This window comes from Vulpes lagopus, chromosome 8 (genome assembly GCF_018345385.1).
Source record: "Vulpes lagopus strain Blue_001 chromosome 8, ASM1834538v1, whole genome shotgun sequence".
NCBI lineage: Eukaryota > Metazoa > Chordata > Mammalia > Carnivora > Canidae > Vulpes > Vulpes lagopus.
Window position 1 is genome coordinate 117,010,179 of NC_054831.1, and position 23,827 is coordinate 117,034,005.

The following is a 23,827-nucleotide window of genomic DNA, read 5'->3' on the forward strand; positions in this document are numbered from 1 at the left end:
TTTGCAGTGAGGGTTTCAAAGAAGCGGCTTGCCACCACCACCACCACCACCATCACCACCACCACCACCATCACCACCACCACCACCACCACCACCACCACCACCATCACCACCATCACCACCACCACCATCACCACCAGGGCCCACCCTTGCCCCTTATGCTCATCTCCACTGCCTCTAAATGTGTAGCAGCTATTCTGTGCCCTATGAATTCCCTGAAGTACTGAAGCTAAGCCATCTTCTACATGGAAGGAAGGAGTCTTTTCACCTGGGTGTCATATTTGTCACCTGGCACCAGAGTGGAGTCAATGACTCTCCAGAGATTCTAGTGACAGTGGCCCTGTCAGCTGCTGCCCATGGCTCCTCTCCTGCTTGGGCTCACATGAACCTGTAATGCCAATCCAGAACCACCCTTACAGGTACATGTGTTTTCTTACTCTTTCTTCCTGTGGCCCTCATCCTGTAGGTGGCATGATTATAGGGTATTTTCCAGCAACAAAAAAGTGAAAATCGAAATGTGATTTCAGGAAGTATCATGTAATGGCAGACAGGATCAAAATCATCTGCACATATAAAGAGATTAGATGCCCTGATATGAAAATTGATGTCTGTATGCATCCTTATTCTATCTGTAGTGTTTAGGCAAAATTGTTCAACTGGATCCTACCCTTGACCATTCTGATTCTCTTGACTTAACTAGTGGCTTTTCAACCAAAGCAGCTCTCAGCCTTGAGATGTGGGGGAACAGACCCACACTGAGAAGAGGGCAGGGTCACTGGGCACAGGCTCCTTCTAGGGTTCCTGACAGGGACCAAGTGAGAGGTGTGTCAGAGGGCAATGAGGCCCCCAGCATGGGGCGTGGAAATATAGTGAAGGCCACTACATCAAGAGGTGATTCCAGACTTGCCTACAGTCAAAGGAAGGGAAAAAACGATGCTAAAGACAGGGTAGCATTAGTACTGATGTCGGGAGACACCAGCCAAGAGCTGTGGGAAGTGGCTGCCACCCCGGACTCAATGGCGCAACTTGAACCCACTCTCCTGCAGGCCTTCCCTGACCTCCCACTACATGTAGCACCAACCTCTAGGAGCAGCTGGGGCAGGGCCTGACATTGGTGTCTGCTGCTAAACAGAGGGGGCGCTAAGGGGAGGATCAAAAGGAGAGGTGGGGTCGAAACTGGGATAAGGGATGCTTCCCATGAATAATTCTGACTGTGGGCACTGGCTCCATTCAGAAGGCTCCCCAAGCAGCCGGGGAACTGCAGCCCTCTGGACAATAATGCTCTTAGGAGGGAGGATGTGTCTGGGGGACTAAGTCTATAGGAGTCTGAAAGTGCACGCCTCGCTGGAGGTGTGTGAAGGAGGCTTGTCCGTGGGCCAGAGTGTATATATATATACACTGTGCATGCCCAATGGGTGGGCCCTGTAGGGAGACCTGAGTGGGGGGGATTTGGGGGAGTCCAGGAGCCACTCAGGTGGGGCCGGCACACGGTAGACCGGGCTGCTAAGAGGGGAGCCCAGGGCAGGAGCCAGACCTGGAAGTCCTGGGCTCGCACACAGCCAAAAAAAATGCAAATGGAACAGTGAGGGGAGCCAGTGCACCAGCAAGCCTGGGGAATGCAGCCTCGACCACAAAGCTTCCATACCCTCCTCCCCAAAGGGTGTTCCCCTTCTCCACAAAGTGACTAAACATAAGCTCCTATTTGCAGCTTGGAGGCAGAGAGCTATCCCTCACTGGGGGCCCCAGAGCAGGATGAGGCAGGGACTCAGGGCCCTCAGAGGTCAGTCAGAACCCAAGCTATGTTATACACTTCTCGAAGGAGGCTATGGGGTACAGTGAGGCTGAGGCTGCCATGACTGGGAAATCACTGCCGGTGCCAAGGCCTACAAGAAAGTGGGTACCTAATGGCAGCCTCAGCCCCTGGTCCCTGCCCTCACTCTCTGGTCTACTGCCTCCTGAGAAGTACATGGAGAGTCCCCTCGGTGTCTTCAAGTTACCTTCGAGGAGCGGATGCCCTTCTTGGGAGAGGCTACAGAAGTCAAGTAAGGGGTGCAGCTCACGTGCAGCACCCTTCCAGTGTCGCATTCGCTGCCTCGGTTTCCCATCACCAGAGTCTGACCTGTGGGCACACAGGCTGAGGCCCAGGCTGCAGAATCTGCTTCCCAAGGGCAGCCACACGTTAACAAAGCTCAGGATGTGCAGACCCAAACATCTGTTTATTGGAGCAGCAAAGCCCTGCTGGAGGAGGTCTGGGTGCCCCAGCAAAGCAATGGGGCAGGACCCAAACACAGAAGCCACCTGAATGAGAACTTCCTCCAAAGGAAGGGTCGAGTATGCAGAGGAGGGTCCACCTGGGCCCTGTCTTCCCTCCTGGCCAATGCCGCCTGTGCTCTCAGGCTGAACCTGCCGTTACAAGTTGGGACAAAGGATCAAGGGGGTAATGGATATCATTCACTGGGAGCGTGAGACACTAGCACACCTCCAAGAGCAGGGGTGCCGGGGACACCTAAAGGGGAAGAAGGCTCAGCTGGTTTCCACGGTGAAGGTTCCTAAATGCTTCCTAAATGTTGACCCTCCTACACAGGCCAAATTGGACTGGCTCACACAGGATGGCTTGCTAATTTGCGGTACCTTGGTCTTCAGAGTTTCTCCTTAGGAGGGTTTAAAAATATCGACCAGAGGATTTTTCCTTGAAATTCTGACATCTCTGCCTGTGACAAGCCAGGGATGAGCAGGTTCGGGATAAAATTGTGCCACACATCTGGGACGCAGGACAGCGTTCAAAGTCCTCTCAGCAGGCACACACCGACTCCCCCCTGCCTCCCCCCTGCTCAGCTGTGGCATGGCCATCAGGAATAAGGCTTCCACCAAGGGGAAAGGGGTGGGGGATGCAAAAATGCAGGCCTGGGTTCCCGTGAGGCCTAATACCCCATTCAGACACATCTAACTCAAGGACTGACTCCTTGGGAAAGGGGACATTCTTTTTTTTTGTTTGTTTGTTTGTTTTGTTTTTTTTTTTTTTTGAAAGGGGACATTCTTAAACCCCATTTCCTGTGTAGAAGTGGTATCCCATGGGAAGAGGTATGTCGTGGCTGCATGTCCTCCCCAGTCTCAAACCCCCTGCCCCCCACTATATCTCTCACACATACTGTTGCAGAGAAGGAAGTCCACACCAAGTACTTTAATACTAGCTCAGCCTTGCTCTAAGCATTGGCAGTTCTGCCCAACCCAGACCTTTTCCTCTTTAGGGATTCTCAGTTTCTGTATTTGCTAAAAGGAGAATTCATAAGGGAATTTTAGTAGGAGACATGGCCCACAAAGTGCTTTGAGATCCTTGCACCTGAGTTACCTGCTCTACTGTGGAAGGGGATTCAGTACAACAGTTAGGAACACCTCAGGCTCCAGAGACAGATCTCGTTAAAGCCTGCCTCTGCCTCTGCCACCTGCAGACATGCCACCCAAACATGTCACTTAGCCTCAGTTTTCTCCTCTGGGAAATGGATAGATTAGGACCTTCTGGCTGCCATGGGGAATCAGAGGATGTTTACAAAGTGCTTAGCACAGAGCCTGCCAAAGAGCAAATGCTCAATAAATAATGGCTATTTTTGCTATTATTAATAATTATTTATTAGGTTTTTTTTTAAAAGATTTTATTTATTTACTCATGAAAACACACAGAGAGAGAGAGAGAGAGAGAGAGAGAGGCAGAGACACAGGCAGAGGGAGAAGCAGGCTCCATGCAGGGAGCCCGACGTGGGACTTGATCCCGGGTCTCCAGGATCATGCCCTGGGCTGAAGGCGGTGCTAAACCGCTGAGCCACCGGGGCTGCCCTAATAATTATTTAGTAATGACATCACTGATGTTCCTCCTCTTTGCTAAGGTCATGGTGGTCTGCTTCCGGCCACTGATTCCCAATTATGCCCTCTCTAACCAGTCTCAAAATTCTTCAGTATGGATACACCCCACCTGAAACCCACCATGTATGATAATTTGCTGATATGTGCCAACAGACCATGTATACCTATGGACAGTGTAAAGGCCCTGTGAGGTCTGGAATCACTGCTCAGGACCACTGATTTACCCCTAAACCACCTATGTTATCAGTCTGGCTCAAACAGATAAAGTCCTCACATGGCAGCAAATGTAAAGAGAGCCCAAGGACTGGGATTTTTATAGGAGAAAAACAAATTACATTTAAGAAAAGTGCCTTCAAACCATAACTATAAGGGACCCTTAACCATAGGAAACAAACTGAGGGTTTCTGGAGGGGTGGGGGGGATGGGGTAACTGGGTGATGGGCATTAAGGAGGGCATGTGATGTAATGAGCACTAGGTGTTATTTACAACTGATGAATCACTGAATTCCACCCCTGAAGCAAATAATATGGTATATGTTAACTAAACTGAATTTAAATTAAAAATAAAAAAATTAAATTAAAAAAAAAGAAAAAAAGAAAAGTGCCTTCAAATCTGGCTCCTTAGCATTTGTAATTCACTTCCAATTAATCTGGATTATACCAAGCTAACTTCCCTGGGTATATACCAAGCCTAAACATTAGGTAAGTTTCTAGCACACATCTTATGATCTCAGGAGATTTAAATATACATTTATCTCTTTTGCTGGGGGAAGGGTGTCTCCTACGCTGCCTTCCCCCCTGCATGCGTTCTCCGGTGGGCGCTGAAGTGGGAACTATTGTTGAAGTCTCTCCCACACTCCATGCACTTGTAGGGTTTCTCCCCAGTGTGGATTCTCTGGTGAATAATAAGACTAGAGCTCTGGTTAAAACATTTCCCACATTCTCTGCACTTATAAGGCTTCTCTCCCGTATGAATCCTCTGGTGAGTAATGAGGTTGGAACGATCACGAAAGAACTTTCCACACTCAAGGCATTTGTAGGGCTTCTCTCCTGTGTGCACTCTCTGGTGTGTGATGAGCTTAGAGCGCTCACTGAAGCACTTCCCACAGTCCACACACTTGTACGGTTTCTCCCCCGTGTGGGTTCGTTGGTGGTTAGCCAGTGTGGAGCTCTTACTGAAGCTTTTCCCACATTCAGCACATTCGTATGGTTTCTCTCCCGTATGGATTCTTTGGTGACTAATGAGGGCAGAGCTCTTAGAAAAGGTCCTTCCACATTCAGAACACTGATAAAGCTTTTCCCCTGAGTTGGTACTGTGTGGGCCAGAATTCAAGTTCCTACTGGCACTATGAGGTTGTTCAAGAGATGTCTCTTCTGTAGAGTTCCTCCAGTGAGCACTAAAGGATGGGCTTGGACCAAAGTTTGCCCCAGGCTCACTACAATGGTCAAGATTGCCTCCCAAGTGGACTCTCTGATGTTTCAGCAAGTTTGAGCTCTGGTTGAAACTTTTCCAACATTCCCCACATTTGTAGGGTTTTTCCCCTGTGTGGATTCTCTGGTGGGTGACAAGATTGGAGTGATCACTAAAGCTTTTCCCGCATTCAAGGCATTTGTAGGGCTTCTCTCCAGTGTGGATTCTCTGATGGGTATTAAGATTAGAGCGGTCACTAAAGCTTTTTCCACATTCGAGGCATTTGTAGGGCTTCTCACCTGTGTGAATCCGCTGGTGGGCGATGAAGTGGGAGCTCCTACTGAAGCTTTTCACACATGTATCACACTTGTAGGGTTTCTCTGCCAAGTACAGGCCCTGATGGTCGATAAGTTTTTCTAAGTCCTCTTCAGAAGAACATTCTTCCCACTGCTCCTGGGGGCAGTTTCCCCACTGCCCTTCACCTTCACCATCACTGTCTTGCCCCCAGTCAGAAGGGTGGCAAACATCCTCTCTAGTACATTTTGATAAGGCTCCAGGCAAATCCTCAAAGATGTCCTGCTCTGAAATCTGGTCTTCACCCTTATGCCTCATCTCAAACCCTGAAATAGAAATGCAGTTTTTCTTCATTCATTAGTTAACATCTATTTTACAGATCTTGTGTCTTGTGAATTTAACTAATGTGAATTTGTATCATATATTTTCTTTTTTTTTTTCTTTTTTTAATTTTTATTTATTTATGATAGTCACAGAGAGATAGAGAGAGGCAGAGACACAGGCAGAGGGAGAAGCAGGCTCCATGCACCGGGAGCCCGACGTGGGATTCGATCCCGGGTCTCCAGGATCGCGCCCTGGGCCAAAGGCAGGCGCCAAACCACTGCGCCACCCAGGGATCCCTGTATTATATATTTTCTATTCATATCTTATAATGTGACTAACATGAAATTGATCAAGTTTTGGTACATATGTAAATTTCTGAGCTGCAAAGCAGAGAACAGAGCCTGGAACATGGTGACCTCACCAACAGAGTCATGAGGCCGAGGCCATGTGGCCAGCTAGTCAGTCTCTTTGGTCAATTTCCCTATTGCCCTACTCAATAATAAAAACCTCCTTCTTCTGGCATATTCCAAATAGCCTGTGCTGTGTGAAATTGAATAAACTCTACAATTTCCCAGATAAAACCCAGTAAAACTGAGACTTGGCTGCTTATCTCATTTGGGGGATTACACAAAGCTAGAGACTGAATCATCTGAGCAAATCACCAATGCTTTTCCTATTCATGTCCATTCTCTCTTGCAGCTCAGAGACAAACAATAATGAGTTGGCCCCTTGCTCTCTCTGCATGCTCCTGGATTTTGTGGGCATCGAATTACTCTGGGCTTACCAGTGTCTGGGGTTTGAGGACATGGGGCTGGAGATTTGATGGCATCTTCATCTGCCATCTCATCCCAAGCCTGCTGGTCATCAGCCTCAGTACTGCTCTGCCCAGGCCTTGGAAGACCTGCTGCCTCCCTGAGGGTTCCCATGGCTCTGACCGCAGTCCGTGCCCTCATCAGTGAGTCCAGCTCCTCATAGAAGGGGCACGTCCCTGGTGGGTGGCTGCTCTTGGCTTTCCGGTAGCTTCGAAGGAGGTTTTTGAATCTGTAGCGACACTGCTCCAGCGTCCGCAGGAAGCCCTGTGCGCACAGCCGCTCTGCAATGGCACGGTACACCTGGCTGTTTTGGTGACAGGTGCGAAGCTTTTCAGAGAACGGGGATTCACTGAGAATGGTCAGGAAGGCCTTGGTCTCCTCGTAGCCCCAGTGCACACCTGCTGTCAGGAGTGAAGAGTTCAGAACTGTGAGGTATAATGAGACTTGCCTAAGTCATCAGGGATCAGGGTCCCCCAACCCACCAAATGCCTAGAACACAGGCACCTCAAAATCTTCCAGGCACCTGGGGCCCCAGCAAAGACTATTCCCTTGCCTCTCAGGAGTGCGCCAGAGCCTCCCGCCCCCTTCTAAGAGTCTCCACTAGCTCTTGAGTCTTAGCTGAAGAGGACTCAGGTGGCCACGTTATACTAGGTGACCCTACTCCTCTGGTTTCCATTGACTAATGTGGGGAAAGACCTGTAGTTGGATCCAAGAGACTTTCTCTTTATCTATTCCATACATATCCTCTATTTATTTTATGAACTTTCCTCTTAACAAATGGGGGAATTGAGAATCTCTAAACATAAGTGGACTTCAAATAACTTTACAATAGCATCCAACTGAGGAAGCGCTTTCCTCTTTTGTGGAGGAATGAAAGGAGGCAGTCTGTTCTCAGGTCCTCTGCAGGTAAATGATGCAGCCCAGGGAGGTAGGATTGTGGAGAGGAAAACCACACAAAACTGGAGGCAGAAGCTCTGGGCTCTGACTTTGACTCTGCCCCTACCTCACTGTCTATATTTAGATAAGACATGTCTTATATTTAGATAAGACATCTCTTGGGCTTCAGTGTTTCCACTTATACAATGACTGATGTTTCTCCAAACGTCATGTGTTCAAACATACACCATCATGATTTCTGTTATATGTTAAATATTTCACTCAGTATCTTTCTTTACCTAAATTTACTGTCTGTGAAATTACAGGTTGATATGCTCATCCACAGTAAAATTAAAAGTTCACTCATGTAACACTATAACCATCCCCATACTTCTAGTGACACACTTTGGCAAATATAGGTGAAATTTGAACAACACAGGTTCGAACTGCAGATCCACTAATATACAGATTTATTTTTTTAAATATATAGTACTGTAAATATATTTTCTCTTCCTTATGATTTCAGTGACATTTTTCCTAGTTTACTTTATTGTAAGAATACAGTATATAATACATATATAAAATATAAAATACATGTAAGTTATTTATAGTACTGGTAAGGCGTGTGGCCCACAGTACGCCATTAATAGTTAAACTTGGAGGGAGTCAAAGAACTATACATGTATTTTTGACTGAGCAGAGGATCAGTACGTTAACTCTTGCATTGTTCAAGGGTCAACTGATACTGAATTAGCTCTCTAAAGTTATTTAAGGCTTTGAAAGTTTGCTTCTATAACTAAGAAAATTCACTCTAGGAAACTAATCATAGAGGAAAAGAAAGGTTGAGGATAACCTAAGGAACTGAACACCTTACTCCAGTGGCATCAATCTAGACTTGCAGGACATGTGGGTGGCTCAGTGGCTGGGCAGCTGCCTTCAGCTCACGTCGTGATCCCAGGATCCGGAATCCAGTCCCACATCGGGCTCCCTGCTAAGAGCCTGCATCTCCCTCTGCCTATGTCTCTGCCTCTCTCTGTGTCTCTCATGAGTCAATAAATAAATCTTAAAAAAAAAATCTAGACTGGCAATCCAGTCTATGTCCTGAACGCAGCAAGCAGAAGTCTCATGGGCTGGAGAGCTAGAATCTGGATCCATGATACCCCCTCGTTCTTACCGATACGACTCTGGAAGAGAGTTGGGCCCTCTGGAATCCTGGGCTCCTGGACGGACTCGTCAGTGGCCAGCTCATCACCATTACAGTCTTCTGCTACTTCTTCAGGCTCCCAGACCCCTTCCTCCTGCTCATCCATCTCTGCATCGCTATCCCCCAGCCTGGGGAGTGCCATGGCCTCTCCTGGGCCCTCTGTGGCTCTGTTGGCCGTCCGAGCCCTCACCAGGGCCTCCAGCTCCTCGTAGAAGGGGCACGTTCCTGGTGGGTGGCTGCTCTTGGCTTTCCGGTAATTCCGTAGGAGATTTTTGACCCTGTAGCGACACTGCTCCAGTGTCCGTAGGAAGCCCCGGGCCCTCAGCCGCTCTGCAATGGCCCGGTACACCTGGCGGTTCTGATGACAAGTCCGGAGCTTTTCAGAGAAAGGAGACTCACTCAGAATTGCTAGAAAAGTCTTGGTCTCCTCGTAGCCCCAGTGCACACCTGACACCTTCATGTCTTCTGTGTCCCACTGACATTGTTCCTCCCAGGCCTTGGAGTCTCTCCAGGCCGATGCCTGAGCTGGTCTCATTTGCTCATTACCCAGGTTGTAATCTACAGTGTTCCTTTTTCCAGAGTTTATAAAGTTTGGATGCCAAAATTCTGGTCCTTGCTCTGGCTGGCAGTTGATACTTGGTTTTGAAACTGGAACTCCTAAACAAAAGAAAGAAGAGGAATGATTAAGTAGAAATGATACACTGAGCACAGCATTTGTCCAAAATGCCCTGACACAGATGATTTCCCTGTGTGAGGTCAATGAGAAATTCCTATGCTGATTCCCCACCTTAACTGACCTGTTTTCTTTGTTCACTTGCTTCCTTTGTTGCACTTATGAAATATATCACACAAAGAGTAACTGTTACTGATGGGAATGTGGCCTGAACTGGCCCAATCAGGACGAATTTAATGGCTGGAGAAAAGATTTCCCTCTCTCACTCATTCACTGTGTGTGTGTGTATGTGTGTGTGTGTGTGCACGTGCGCGCACACGTGTGTGTGCATGTGCACACCCACACACAAGTGTTTTGCTAGGAAACTTGCGAGCCCAACTGTCATCTATCTTTTGATTATGACACATGACAGTGCTGGTGGGAAGCTGACAGTGAGGATGGCAGAGCAGAGAAAAAGAACCTAAGTCTGCTGTGACCTCGCTGAGCCACTTTATACTGTGGCTGGAGCATGTCCTCCTCTCGACTTCCAAAAATGTGAGAAAATACATTTCCTTATTTTTTAAAACACTTAGCAGCTCTGTGTAAAGGACTGCTCTCCCAACAGCTCCCAGCCCTCACAAAACAGGAAGCCTTTAATTAAAATAAAAATTTGAAGAAAACCAGATCAGAAAGAACTGAGAACTAAAAAACTTTAGGCCTACCAAAGTTTGCTCCTGTGAACACTATCTCCCCCAGATATAATGGTTGAGGTAAAAAAAAATAAATAAATAAAAAGAGTTCTACTGTCAAGAAAGGTGCCAACAAGACTTCTCATGTCTCCTCTTACCTCCCCTTAGGAGGCACACCTATCACTGTCTGCCACTTTATTCCCCTCATGTCTAATCCCTCACACTAACCCCAGGCTCCACAGGGAAATAGTTCATTTTTGTTTGGCTCCTGTGGAGATGCAACTATAGAGACAGGAGTTAGTGTGGGCGATGTGAGCTTCAAGTGCTTTGAGCCCTGTGACGTTTACTTCTACTGTGTTTAGTACATCAGTCTCAGGGGCTCAGCTCACTGGAGTCTGTCCCTGAGAGATGGACCCTGTTTGATGCTGAAAGGACTGGATTTCTGAGATAGCCTAGGACAGCCATGATGAATGTCTTGAGGAAGCGAGTCCCAAGAGGGCAGGCTTTCAGAAGCCACCAGCCTATATCCAGGCAGACCCCACATCCTACACTCCATTTCTGCCACCAGTGCTGGCCATAAAGAGCATGTCATCTTCTTGTCTTCTTGTGTCTCAAGTTCTAGACTTCCAGAGCCACGAGTCTTAAGGGAGTGACAAAACAATTCTTTGGGAACTGAGTATAACAGAAACCAGACAATATTCCTGAGAGGGCACTGTTTCCTTACCTAGGGGCATGCCGTTCCCACACCCATCTCCTGGGGGATCCTTGCAGAATTCCTTCTCAGCATGTTTGCCAGGTCCCAGGGCTTCCTGTGAGATGTACAAGACAAGGACTACAACTGAAAACAGCCTGGGAACTCTGCCAGGCCCCAGGAAAGGTAACGGACACAGGGATACCATGTGTGAGGCCAGTGTCATAAGAAGCAACATGACGGAAAAGGCCCAGTAGATTGGGAACCAGGGCCAGAGGCTGATGCCCTGTGACATAAGCCCTTCTGCTGAGGGAAGGTTACAGAGAGAGGAGAGAGGGGCATGGGGGTAAGAGCCCAGAAATCAGGACAGGAAAGAATGGACAAACCGCAGCTTACCTGGGACTCCGCTGTCACCTCCCAATCTCCAACACTCCCCATCTTTGGGAGAGTAGGGACTCGGGGAGTGAGAACAGCTGAGGAGAAGAAAAGTCTCTAAAACCCAAGCTCTGGTTCCCAAAAAACCACGCCCTCCCAAGTCCAGCTTTCCAAGTGCCATGCTTGCCTCAAGTGGAGACTGTCCTGATAGCCACGGCAGATTTCCCCTTTTACTTTCCTTCTGGAGTGTGGCTCTGAAGCTGAGAGATGCGCTGTGTATAAGATGCCAACTCAAACTCCTATGATCACCACCTGGCCCCCAACCTGATCTGAACATGCTGCGGCACTAAGCTCAGTGGGGTTACCAACATCGCTAGGAGCTTCATCTTCTTGCACAATGCTTACTCACTCGCCTTCCTTCTCAGCATGTCCATCAGACACTATTTCTACCCCTTGCCTGAATTCTTCACATCCCTCCTCCCTGTGCTTCCTTCCTTATCCCCTCTAACCCTCTCCTCTCTTCCCTCATGTTCTCTGATTCTTGATACTCACCACTCTCTTTCAAGGGCTGTGGCACCATCTTGGTGTCTAGATGTTTTGGAAGGTCAGGGCATGAATTCTTCACCCACTGCTTCTGGCACTGGGCCTCAGCCCAGTGATTTGCTGGCTGCAGCTGGCAAGGCTGAGATTCCTGCATTGCCTTTAAGGACCTGGTCTCTTCTGCACACAAGCCCAGTTCCTACACACACACACACAGTCAAAATTCCCAATTGTCAGTTCAATAGGACCAATTTTGCTAGGGCAGGGAGTGTTCTTTTGAGTACAGCTGTGGTCCAAGGGTTAACAAGCTCTTTTTAAGATTCAAAGATGCGGGATCCCTGGGTGGCGCAGCGGTTTGGCGCCTGCCTTTGGCCCGGGGCGCGATCCTGGAGACCCGGGATCGAATCCCATGTCGGGCTCCCAGTGCATGGAGCCTGCTTCTCCCTCTGCCTATGTCTCTGCTTCTCTCTCTCTCACTGTGTGCCTATCATAAATAAATAAAATTAAAAAAAAAAAAAAAAGATAAAAAGTTTAAAAAAAAAAAAAAAGATTCAAAGATGCCTCAAAGTGTAACAACAAAACCATGAGACTGACATTAGTAAACAGACCAGCACTGATACCACCAAATGACTACTGTTTTGTTTGACACAGGGAGGCTATGCAAGTGTCTCAGTGAGGTCACTACTGTTTCAAACATTTTTGAATCATAAAACATGATTTTATGATTGAAACATAATCTCTAAATATCAAAAATAGGTGGTTTCATTTTTAAGTTATCAAAAAAAGATAAAAGTTGACTGGGTATATGTCAGAAGATAAAAACAGATATAACAATAATTCTAAATATAATTGCTCTAAATATTCCTGCTGCAAGGCAAAGAAAATTCAAAAATAAATATAAGAGAAAGGATAGGCAAACAATTACAGATGGAATTTTAAAATGGAATGAAAGTGTGAGCTGTTTTAGAGAGGTCCATCTACTCTCAAAACAGAAGGAGAAGCAGAGACAAGGCACTGTAACTCAAAAGGAAAACAGAAGTGGCAATTCGATTTCAATGCAGAAGTTCAGGCAGAAAAGCATTCAGAGACAAAGAGCAAATATATAAAACACAGGAGAATAATCAAGTAAGAGAGGACAGTACCAAATTCAGCATTATCAATCATAAAGCTCATTTCTTATCTGTTAGTTGGTTCCAAATTCAGAGATGGAGGCAGAGATATTATCTCCTGGCTCTAAAACCCTAACGACGTAATAATCTCATTGCCTTGTAGAGACTTTAAGAAATATGTTTCAAGGGATCCCTGGGTGGCGCAGCGGTTTGGCGCCTGCCTTTGGCCCAGGGCGCGATCCTGGAGACCCGGGATCGAATCCCACGTCGGGCTACTGGTGCATGGAGCCTGCTTCTCCCTCCGCCTGTGTCTCTGCCTCTCTCTCTCTCTCTCTCTCTGTGACTATCATAAATAAAAAAAAAAAAAAAGAAATATGTTTCAATGTTTTCAATAAGTATTTTCAATACTCAGGTGGTTCAAAAATAGAAACTATAAGGGTTCAGTTAGTGAAAATACCCTATCCCTTCCCCTGTGCCCATCCCATCTGCCCAGTGTCTTCCTTTACCCCATTCTTCCCCACAGGAAACCACTGTTCTGCACCCTTTTGTTTCTTTATATACAAGCATCTATGAATACAGACTTCCCTATTTTTGTACAAAACATAGCAATTATATACATTGCTCTGAACCTTATTTTTTTATTCACAATAGTAATATCCTCACCTTCATCGACTTAATGAGTTTGTGAAATATATAACTCCAAAAATCTTTTGGCTGATCTAAAAACTCCAGTCCTCTCTCAAAGACAGGGATGTTTATCCTTAAGATATATGGAGTGGGCCATGAGCATAAAAAGCCATTCCAAAAGAGGCCATCCGCAATGTCCTGTGTGGTTTACCCGGGAGAAAACATCTGCTTACAACCTTTTCCCATGGTTGTTTAAGGAAAAAACAAATGAACTTCTCTTTGTTATAGCTATAATCTTACAATCTACAGAGTAACTATGTGATTAGACTCCATAACAATCCTCACTTCCAGCCCAAGTGCCTCCAACTACTGCCATGCCTAAGTAAAGACACTGATGCCATAGATGACAATTGTAGACACAGAGGAGGGATTCAAGTGACAAAAAGGGGGAAAAAATAGACAACTGGCTGGGGTAGGGATAAATAAAGGCATCCATCAAAAATGCCTATGCATGAAGGAACTTTAATGAATACTACTAAGTGAAAGAAGCCAATCTGAAGCCAATCATACATCCTGTATGATTCCAACTATGTGACACATTGGGAAAGGCCAAACTATGAAGACAGTAAAAAGATCAGTAGTTGCTAGGGGTTTGGAGATAGGAAGGGTAAGTATGCAGAGCACAGAGGAATTTTAGGGCAGTGAAACTACCTTGTATGATACGGTAATGGTGGATGCATGTCGTTACACATTTGTCAAAATCCACAGAATGCACAACACCAAGAGTGAGATCCTATATAAACTCTGGATTTTGGATGATAATGATGTGTCCAATGATGACAGGTGCACCGCACTGGTGGGGAATGATGTTCATGGGGTTGGGAGGCAGGAGGCATATAAGAAATCTCCGTACTTTCTGCTCAGTTTGGTATTTTTGGTTTGTTTTTTTAAAGATTTTACTTACTTATTTGAGACAGACAGGGAAAGTACAAATGTGGAGGCAGGGCAGGAGGAGAGGTAGGGCACACCCCTGGGATCAAGACCTAAGCTAAAGGCAGATGCTTAACCAACTGAGCCACCCAGGTGCCCCTTTTCTGCTTAGTTTGGCTGTAAACTTAAAACTGCTCTAAAAAATAGTGTCGTTGTTGTTTTAATCTTTTTTTTTTTTTTTTAAGATTTTATGTATTTATTCATGAGAGACACACATACACACACACACAGAGAGGCAGAGACACAGGCAGAAGGAGAAGCAGACTCCATGCAGGGAGCCCGACGTGGAATTCAATCCTAGGTCTCCAGGATCACGCCCTGGGCTGAAGGCGGCGCTAAACCGATGAGGCACCCGGGCTGCCCGTATTGTTGTTTTTTTTTAATGCCTATGCACCTGATGGGAAGAGGGGTTCTGGAAGAGATGATAAGAGAATCAACAAACCAAAACCCACCCAATAGCAGAGCTGAAAGGTCTCTTTAAGGAAAATATCTTGGAGGATTATTAAGCCCAAAAGTGCCACCTTTTCCAAGTGGTTCTCTCTTAAGGACCCTAGTTAGCTATTAAGACCTGGAAAAATTTCACTTGCCAAAAACTATAACTGAGTCAGGTCCCCTGCAATGGAAGATCACAAGCTATAACATATGTGAGGGCAGGGAAGCTCCTCTACTACCTACCCATTTGTTTTGTGTGTGTGTGTGTGTTTTTTGTTTTTTTGTTTTTAAAGATTTTATTTATTTATTCATAGAGACAGAGAGAGAGAGAGAGAAGCAGAGACACAGGCAGAGGGAGAAGCAGGCTCCATGCAGAGAGCCCGATGTGGGACTCGATCCAGGGTCTCCAGGATCATGCCCTGGGCTGCAGGTGGTGCTAAACTGCTGCGCCACCGGGGCTGCCCCCTACCCATTTGTTTTGACATTTGGGAGCACTAAGGAGGAGGGAGAAAGTTAAAATATAAAAACAATACTTATAGGAAAGTAATACATCATAGAGAACATTCAATTACCTTACTTTTTTCCCCCCCAATTTTAGCAGTTCAACCTCTGCTCAGTTCACAGGGATATAATTTGAGAACTTTTGGCCTAGCCCAACCCTCTCATTTTACACATAAAGAGTTATGAAGACCTTGATTTAAATCGATTGATTCTCATCTCAAGTTATCTTTCAGCTCTGAAGTCCTAAGACTTCCATTCGTTTTTTTCTTTTTTTTTTTTTTTTTCCATTCGTTTTTTTCACTGCCACTTAAGATGAATAGCTGGTTTCTTTAAAAGAAATAATCTGGGAAGGCAGTGTGGTATATTAAAATAAGGTACACTCTCTCACACTTTGTTCTATAACTTCAAATAGTAGCTTTCTGTGTCTTCAGTTTGTAAAAGAATAAAAAAAGCCAAGCCACAGACCATAAACCTTCCTTCCCCTAATCTCACACCTGTCCAGAGCTTTACCCCTTATGACATACAGAAAACCCCAGCCATTTGCAAGGGATGTTCTCAAACCTATAGCTTCCCCCAACAAAGTGTGATTAACTAGAACATCACAAAAACTACTGACTATGGAAGGGGAAGCAACTGGCTTATGCTGAGATGAAGGTTCTGGGTGGCTGGCTCAGGCTGCAGCCAGCTCAAGGACTTTGTTCTACACATGCCAGCTCCAAAAACAGGATTCAAAAAGAGTGTGCCACAGAAAAATCAGAAATGATACCATGGGCCTTCGGTCTCTTGCAAACTATTGAAACTGCATGTTAAATCCACAGTGCTTTCACTTCCTTTACCTCGGCTCTACCACTGAGTTATCCAAATCTAGACAAGTTACTTACATCTCTGAGTCTGTTTCCACATCTGCAAAATGGTGGCACGACAGCACCTACCTTATTGGGCTGCTGTGTTGATTAGATGAGCAATACAAATAGAGCCGAGAAGAGTGTCTGACACACAGTGAGCGCTCATGTCAGTTACTATCTCCTTTGAGTCTCATGCCTCAGAGATATTTTAGTTCCCACGGTTTGCAGATGAGGCATCTGTCATGTCATAGAAATGACAGTAAACTTGGAACCTGAGGATCTAGGTTTAAGCTCTGGTTTCCTGCTGGCAGAGCTTTGCAAGCCACCTGACTTCTAGGGCCTTAGTTTAAGCTAAATAATGAGGATGGTAATGCTACATCTGTCCACCCAAATTTCTGCTATAAGCACCCAAAGATTTCATCACATGTGAAACATAATACAAATTACCCACACTATGAATACGGTCCCAGGAGGCCGTCTGGGTGGTTCTGAACATGGGTTTCTGTGTCAGGCTGCCCAGACACACATCCTGGCTCTGTTGTCTGGGGCTGTGTGACCTCGAGCCAACCACCTATCTTCCCTTTGCCTCAGTTTCCTCATTGGTAAAATCAGGGTTAACAGTACTTATCTCATTAAACTTTGACAGGACTAGATGAGTTAAAAAAAGCACTGAGAACAGTGGTACACAGCAGTGCTCAATAAATGTCAGTTGGTCAATAACAATAATTATTATTACCACTGTGGTTTTGGGCAATTATTAACCTATTCACAGCCCCACCACCTTGTCTGACCTGCTCCTTGGAGAACAGATTGTTTGCCTCACCCTCTGTCCTGCAGCCCGGACCTCTCGGTGCCAATCTTCCACCAGGGCCACTGCCTCCTCACCACTCTCAGGGTGGCGCGCTTGCACCCAGGCCTGGATCTCCCTGGGCAAGATAGTCAGGAACTGCTCCAGGACCAGCAGCTCCAGGATCTGCTCTTTGAGGCGGATCTCTGGCCGCAGCCAGTGACAGCAGAGTGCCCAGAGCTGGCTGAAGGCCTCGTGGGGTCCAGCTGCATCCCTGTACTGGAACTGCCTGAAGCGCTGGCGGGAGGCCTCGGGGCCAGGGACAGGGTGATGGTCCTCCTCTCGGAGTTTGGATTCTGATCTCCACGAGTCCCCCTCCCGTTTCACAATCAGGAGTTCTTCAGGTTCTGGTCGAGGAGAGGCCTGGGCCTTGGGTTCCAGGGCTACAGCCATAGTCGGTCCTGGACACCTCGCTTCAGCTGGGCTGTCCTTGTTCAATGTTGTCCTGCATCTAAGACGTGTCCTTCAAGGGGTTCCTAGGAGAGGCAATGCTCCCCAAGGCTCTGAGGCAGAGAGACAAGGAACAGTGTAAGAGGACCCCCGTATCTTCCACTGCCTTCTCATGGGGTGGGGGTGTGAAGAGAGGAATAGGTAAAAGTGGGAAGACAAACCACAACCTGGCACCCAAACCAGCACCCCTTGGAGGGCAGCACAGTACGAAATCCTCTGGGATGTGCCTGAACGCTACCTTCTGGCATCAAGGCCTTCACGATCCAACATGCCTTCCTTCCTCTACACATGCCCAAGTCTGACCTTTCCTCCAAGTGGGTTCCAAATGTTACCCCCTCGCTCTATCAGGCCTTTTCCCCCCAGACCTTCAGCTTTCTTCTAACAGTGCTCTCCTTACAAAAATCCCTTCACTCCCTCTTGGCCAACCCATCCATTTGGCATTTTTTACCATCTCGAAACTGATGACTCTCAAAACTTCCACCAGGACCTGCCTCCAGACCTCCAGACCCCAAATCCAACCATCTACAGGATATTTCCACTTTGTCTATGAGGCGCCTCAAACTCAGTGGGCCACAAACTTAATTTGTTATTTTCTCCTGCAAACTTGTCCTTCGGCTGGAGCTTTCCACCCAGCCAAGCCACCACCACCCTTTTTTTCCCTCAGATTTTGAGACAAAGAAAGTGAGAGAGAGTAAGTGCATAAGCTGAGGGGAGGAGCAGAGGGAGAGAGAGAAACTCAGCAGGGAGTCTGATGCAGGCTGGATTCCAGGACCCTAGGATCATGGCCTGAGCTGAAGACAGACACTTAACTGATTGAGCCACCCAGGCACCACCTTCTATCAAGTTACCCACGCCAGAAACCTGGTTATCATCTCTCTCCAACATCCCCAACTTCCAATTCATAAGCAAGCTGTGCCCTCCTGGACTTCTAGGCATCTACACCTCAATGCCATCACCTTGAGTCAGGGAGTAGCCATGCTTATCACTGGATCAGCCTCCTAACTCATGTCCTTGGCTGCTTTCCCCTCACCCCAACCAGGGTTCTTCACACCACAACCAGACTAGCTCCAAGCCTGACCAGGTCACTTCTTGCTAAACACCTTCGAGTGACCTCCTACGACCCTCAGGATCAAGTGTGAATCTTGCCCACGGGCCCATCTTATCTCTTTGCCCACTTCCGCTGGTCAGGAAGTTCCAGCTGCATAGTTTGCTGCCCTCTGAACCCTCCCACAGGCAGCAGGCAGTCTCCTTTAGGAAGGGTCCTCCCTTTCTTCACCCAGCTAAGTCTCAGCTTCAACTGTACTTTTTCCAAGAGACCCTTCCTGTGCCCTGAAACGAGATTCAGTCCTTCCTATGGCACAAGCTTCCACGCCACCTACATTTTCTCTGTCATCACCCTGATTATGCTCTAGTGGAGTTATCTTACCCACTAGATCATGAGCTTACTAGCACCATGCTCAGCACACGCAGGAAGCACTTAATAAACAGTGAGACAATGGTCAGCTCACGATGGTGATGTGTCATACAACAAGGGTTATAATTAATCCCCTTCTGCACACACTAGCTTTTTTTTAAATGACCTTCTTGCTCATGCCAGAAGGAATGCTTTTCTCCACTTCCATCTATGTCACACATGCCACATTCTTTGTTGTATTACAGCGTTGTCTGTATGTGCAGCCCCAGAGAGATTACAGCCTAAGGACAAGGAATATAGCTTACCCCTTCCCTCCTCCGCCCCAATAAACACGGCGCACCACGCACAGGAGGCTCTCAGTAAATGCTTGTTGAATGGACATCGGGGGTTGCTTCTTTTACACAATGAAGACTCTGACAACACTTATGCTGGCTTATCTGGAAAAACGAGCTCTTTGTGTCATTCCCAGCACATTTGGATGACATAAAAAACCCCACTCAAAGGCAGCTATCAGCTGCCTCCAAGCAGGAATGACAGAGCTCAAATGAGAATGGAGGGGCGTGGTATTCAGATTTTAGGCCATCTGGACTGTCCAGAAACAAGGCCAGGGTGATGTAAAATAAAGCCTTATCCTGCCTGAAGACCGCCACATACACAAGGAAGCTAGGTACACAACTTGTAAGCACCTGGCAACTTCCTGTCTGTCCTTCGGCTACCATGTCAATGTCACCCCACCTGTCAAGAGTTCCTTAACATGCCCTTGTTGTGCCCTGCCCCCATCCCTGCTCTCCCAGAATTGCCTCCTCCCTCCTAAATTCCCAAAGCAGTTGGCACATACCTCCAACATAGGTGTTATCCTACACTACTGTAATTATCTGTTCCTACCTCTGACAGCCCCATTGAATTGGATTATCAGGGCCAGGACTCTGTTACTCATTTCTGTATCCACAGTGCCTGATAAATACCAGGGCCACTGCCTCTTACTTTTTGTTTTTTGTTGCTTTTTATTAAAATGGCAGGTCTGGTATATCAAAAGCCTAATGCTCTATGGGAGGTCCATCATTTATATTAAACTAAAGAACTCACTCTTCATGAATTTTCTTCTTTAGCCACAGCCTGAATCATGCACTAGTCCAAAAAATGTTTGTGTCACTCTCTCACACAAGGACTAATTCACCACCAGTCATTTACAGACTCCTACCATGTACCTGCCCTGTACTGGTAGCTGGTGAGCCAACAGTACCTAGGACCTTCACGAAAGTTACACTCTCATGAGAAAGACAGTCAATAAGCAAGCAAAGAAGTGCTCCTGCAGAGAAAGAACAACACTACAACAAAACAGGCAACTAGTAGTTCTGCAAGGCCCAAAGCCCAGAGTCTCAGGTAATAGGTATTTTCTTCTGGGAAGACTTGAAAGTCCCAAAGATTAGTTTCAAATACAAATCTGAAAGCTTTTTCTGTTACTCTCTTAGATATGAAAAGCTGCCTATTCACAGACAGAGGTCAATACAGTCGGCAGATAGCAAGGTGACTCTACATAGAGCTGACAGAAAAAATAGCTCAGTCCTAGACACCCAGGAGTATCCAGGCCACACCAGGATCAGCAATCTCAAAGAGTACCCACCTACTGAGTGCCCATGAGGTGCTAGGCCTGACACTAAGTGTCCTACATTCATAATTTCATTGTATCCTCCAGGCAGGCATTAGGGGAAGATCTCTGACCACCCCACTGTCATTAGCATGGAGGTGCACTACACTGATCTGTAACTTACACATATTAAACTGCATGAAACACCAGAAAGCGTAAGAAAGACATAATTTAAATGGCGCAGTCAGTTCCTTTCACTATGTGTCTATTCCAGAACAAGCATGACTTTCCTGGTCTCCAGGTTGATCTAAGTTTCTCAAGCCTTCCTTTCCAGTGTGTGTATCTTTCATCCATCAGGGTCCCTAAACACAGGCCAACTCTTTCATCTGACATTCAAACAAGAAAACCCAGCTGTGCTGGTTAGCTTATTGAAAGACAATGTGTTGGTTTCTAAGTGGATCCTTGCCAAAGGATTTTCAAGAGGACTGTGATTTTTTGGCTAAATGTGATTTCCACCTTCTGTGCTGACTTTAGAATAGAATTATCCTGTAAAGTATGAGTCCATATCCTCAATTTACATACAGGGAATTGAACTTCTATGAAGCAGACTTGCTTAAGTTCACAGAACTAGCAAGCAGCAGAGTTGAGACTCAGTCAAGATTTGTTCTATCTAGTCATTTTTCTTAATCACACTATGCAGCTTCCTGCCAATCATTCAAACTCCCTGAGAAGATGGTACAAGAGTGGAAAGAACATTAAGGCAGGAGGGAGCAAACCAGGGTTCCAGTTCCACTCCTGCCATTATCAGCTGTTGGACCCTGGATGACAAGTCACGTGGCCTCTGCACCTTACAGCTTGACCCTACTCAATGCTTGCCCCAGATTCCCCAACAAATATGATGGGAGCAGAGCAAAGGAGAAGGAAGCCTAGAATCAGTGGCTACACATTTAAATGGCTATAGGGGCCAGGCAATGTAAATGGGTACATGAGTGGACTGGGGGCTGTGGCTAACTATAGAGCACTAGAGAGAACACTGGCCCAGTTCCCAGGCCTTCTATTTTTTCCAAGAGAAGCTAATTCTGGATTTTTAAATATTGGCAACCAACTCGAAATTGTTTCAAACACCAGGACTAAATAGAGGATAATGATAGGCTTCTTTCAGCATGGGCTGTCATCACTTGACCATCTTTCAGCTAATTGATCTCAAAGGTCTCTTCCAGTATCTAGGAAGAGCAGAAAGGGTACAAATACAAATCTCCTAAGCAATGAGGGATTGGTGTTGACTGGGGTCAGGATCCCTTTACAAATACAGGGCAGCTGAGGGGCATGCTGGCTCCTAGGGTTTTCAGCATGGATGTGAACATAAGGAGCCCACCCACTTAACAGTGGGGTGGTAAGAGCTCTGCCCCAATCCCATGGGAAAGGCCAAAACTGGTCTGTGACCTCCAAAGAAGAAACCAGGAGTCCCCAAAGGCTGTTAAGCTTACTGGGCTGATGGTCCAGGCTACTGCTTAAAGTAACCTGACCTCCCATTTAAGGGCTTAAACCACAGAGAGCAAATGGGCTTCACGTAAAGCATCAACTTCAGTCAACTGCACTAAGGACTTGGAACCCCATGTCAGTATGTGTTGTCACTAATTAGTTATGACCACCAGACACAGGGAGGAGAAGTGGCAGCACACATCCTATGTATTTGCCTCCCCTGGATTAAACTCTCATAGGTAATAAATCAGCACCCAACAAGGATAGCCCTGACATCTCATGCCCCTAGAAATCCACTGGAAATAATAGTCTTCAAGACTGAAAAAGCAAAGTTTACCCTGGACTGTCATCATTCACACATGCATCAAGTATTGACCGATTTACTTGATTTACATCAAGTATTTACTACCCAGGGCTGGGCAATGAGGAAGTGGAAGGGACTCAGAAACTGTCCTTGTCCCAGAGACGCTTACAGTCTAGCGGAAGAGACTGCCCCACCTCCAAAAGTCACAGATATTTATGGTCAAAGGTGGTAAATGCAGTAAAAGAGGTCTGTGGGAACTGGGGTTGGGACATGGCCTAATCTGCTTAAGGGAACTGAACAAAGTAACATTTGAGTTGATGCTTGGGAAAATCGTTTGCTTGGCTGGCCATGGGGCAAGAAAGTGTACTCAAGCTAAGAGAACAGCATACAGAACAGTGGAAAACCAAACAGCCTTAGGCTGCAGAGGGAGTTTATGAAGGGTCCTGACTATCAGGCTAAGGTGTTTGGACTTCATTCTACAGGTGATGGGAGCCAAGATGGTTTTTAAGCAGAGGGAACAGTAAGATCTGTGTGGTTAAATAGATGACGATGTGTCTGTCCGAGCTGGGGAAGCGAAAAGGTGGGAGACTTCAGCAAAAACCCTGACCAGAAAGGGGCAGATTCAGGACACATTAAGGAAACAGAACAACCTGAAGATCCTGGATGCAGGAGAGGGCAAGAGGAATCAGAGGGTCTGGCTAAAGTGGATGTTGGTGCCATTCCCCTCCATCAGGCAGAAGAAGAGGGGTGCTGTGTGGGGCCACAAGCCAGTCCCACCTACTTGGTTCCAGAGGTCACAACCACTAGAGGAAGTGTAAGGGGGATCAAATCAGCTGTGTTCCTCAAGGCGAGCAGGTAGCGGCTGGAACACTATTTTTAAGGTCGGGCTTCCAGCTCAGGCCCTTTTCTCTTCACTTCTTGCCAGACACCGAGAACCCTCTAGCCTTCCCTCTGTGGTCTCCAGAGCCTCCCAGGACTCTCCCACCTCCAGGACCTCTCGCAGTCTCCTCACCTACTGACCTCTCCACGACCCTCCTCACTCTCAGGGCCTTCTATCTCCCCGCTCATCCCCGACCCCTCTATGACCCTTCCCATCTCCGGACGCTTCATCCCCTGGCCGCCCCTCACCCCCGCCCCCGCAGAAAAGCTTCGTTCTCCCCTCTCACCTTCCCTGGCCCCCTGGGACACCACCACCTCCTAAGCCTCCAGCCCAGAGCCTAGAGTCTCAGCTGCCCCCGCCCCGCCACCCAGACTCACCCACCGAGACACCCACTTCACGACAGGGCGGAAGTGCTCCGGGGTTCGCGCAGGGAATGCTGGGACGCGCAGTCCGAACCGTGCCACCCCGGGACGAGAGCGTCTGAGACTACAACTCCCAGAAGGAACTGCGCGAGAACCAGTGGGCGGCTCCCTCCGTTTGCTGCCAGTCAGATGCCGTCAGCCAATAGGTGTGTCATCTTCTCCCGGTCTTGGGCACCGGAACAAGTCGGAACAGGATCTATTCTTGGGGGC

General features: G+C 47.0%; 1 protein-coding gene across 5 annotated transcripts; it reads right to left on the reverse strand.

Annotated features, from left to right (window-relative positions):
* Positions 1-3,711: 3,711 nt before the first annotated feature.
* Positions 3,712-23,667, reverse strand: ZSCAN20 (zinc finger and SCAN domain containing 20). 5 transcript variants are annotated; one of them, XM_041768090.1, is made up of 8 exons: positions 23,577-23,667; positions 17,054-17,580; positions 11,739-11,925; positions 11,208-11,284; positions 10,845-10,929; positions 8,750-9,436; positions 6,672-7,100; positions 3,712-5,889 (listed from the first exon to the last, which is right to left on the reverse strand). In XM_041768090.1, the coding sequence occupies exons 2-8, from the start codon at positions 17,468-17,470 to the stop codon at positions 4,640-4,642; spliced, it is 3,132 nt and encodes a 1,043-aa protein (XP_041624024.1). In that variant the 5' UTR covers positions 17,471-17,580; positions 23,577-23,667; the 3' UTR covers positions 3,712-4,639. The 5 variants fall into 5 exon arrangements, with proteins under 5 accessions (XP_041624024.1, XP_041624026.1, XP_041624023.1 ...); XM_041768092.1 differs by having other exon boundaries at positions 23,589-23,649; XM_041768089.1 differs by having other exon boundaries at positions 23,573-23,624.
* Between the last annotated feature and the right edge of the window lie 160 nt (positions 23,668-23,827).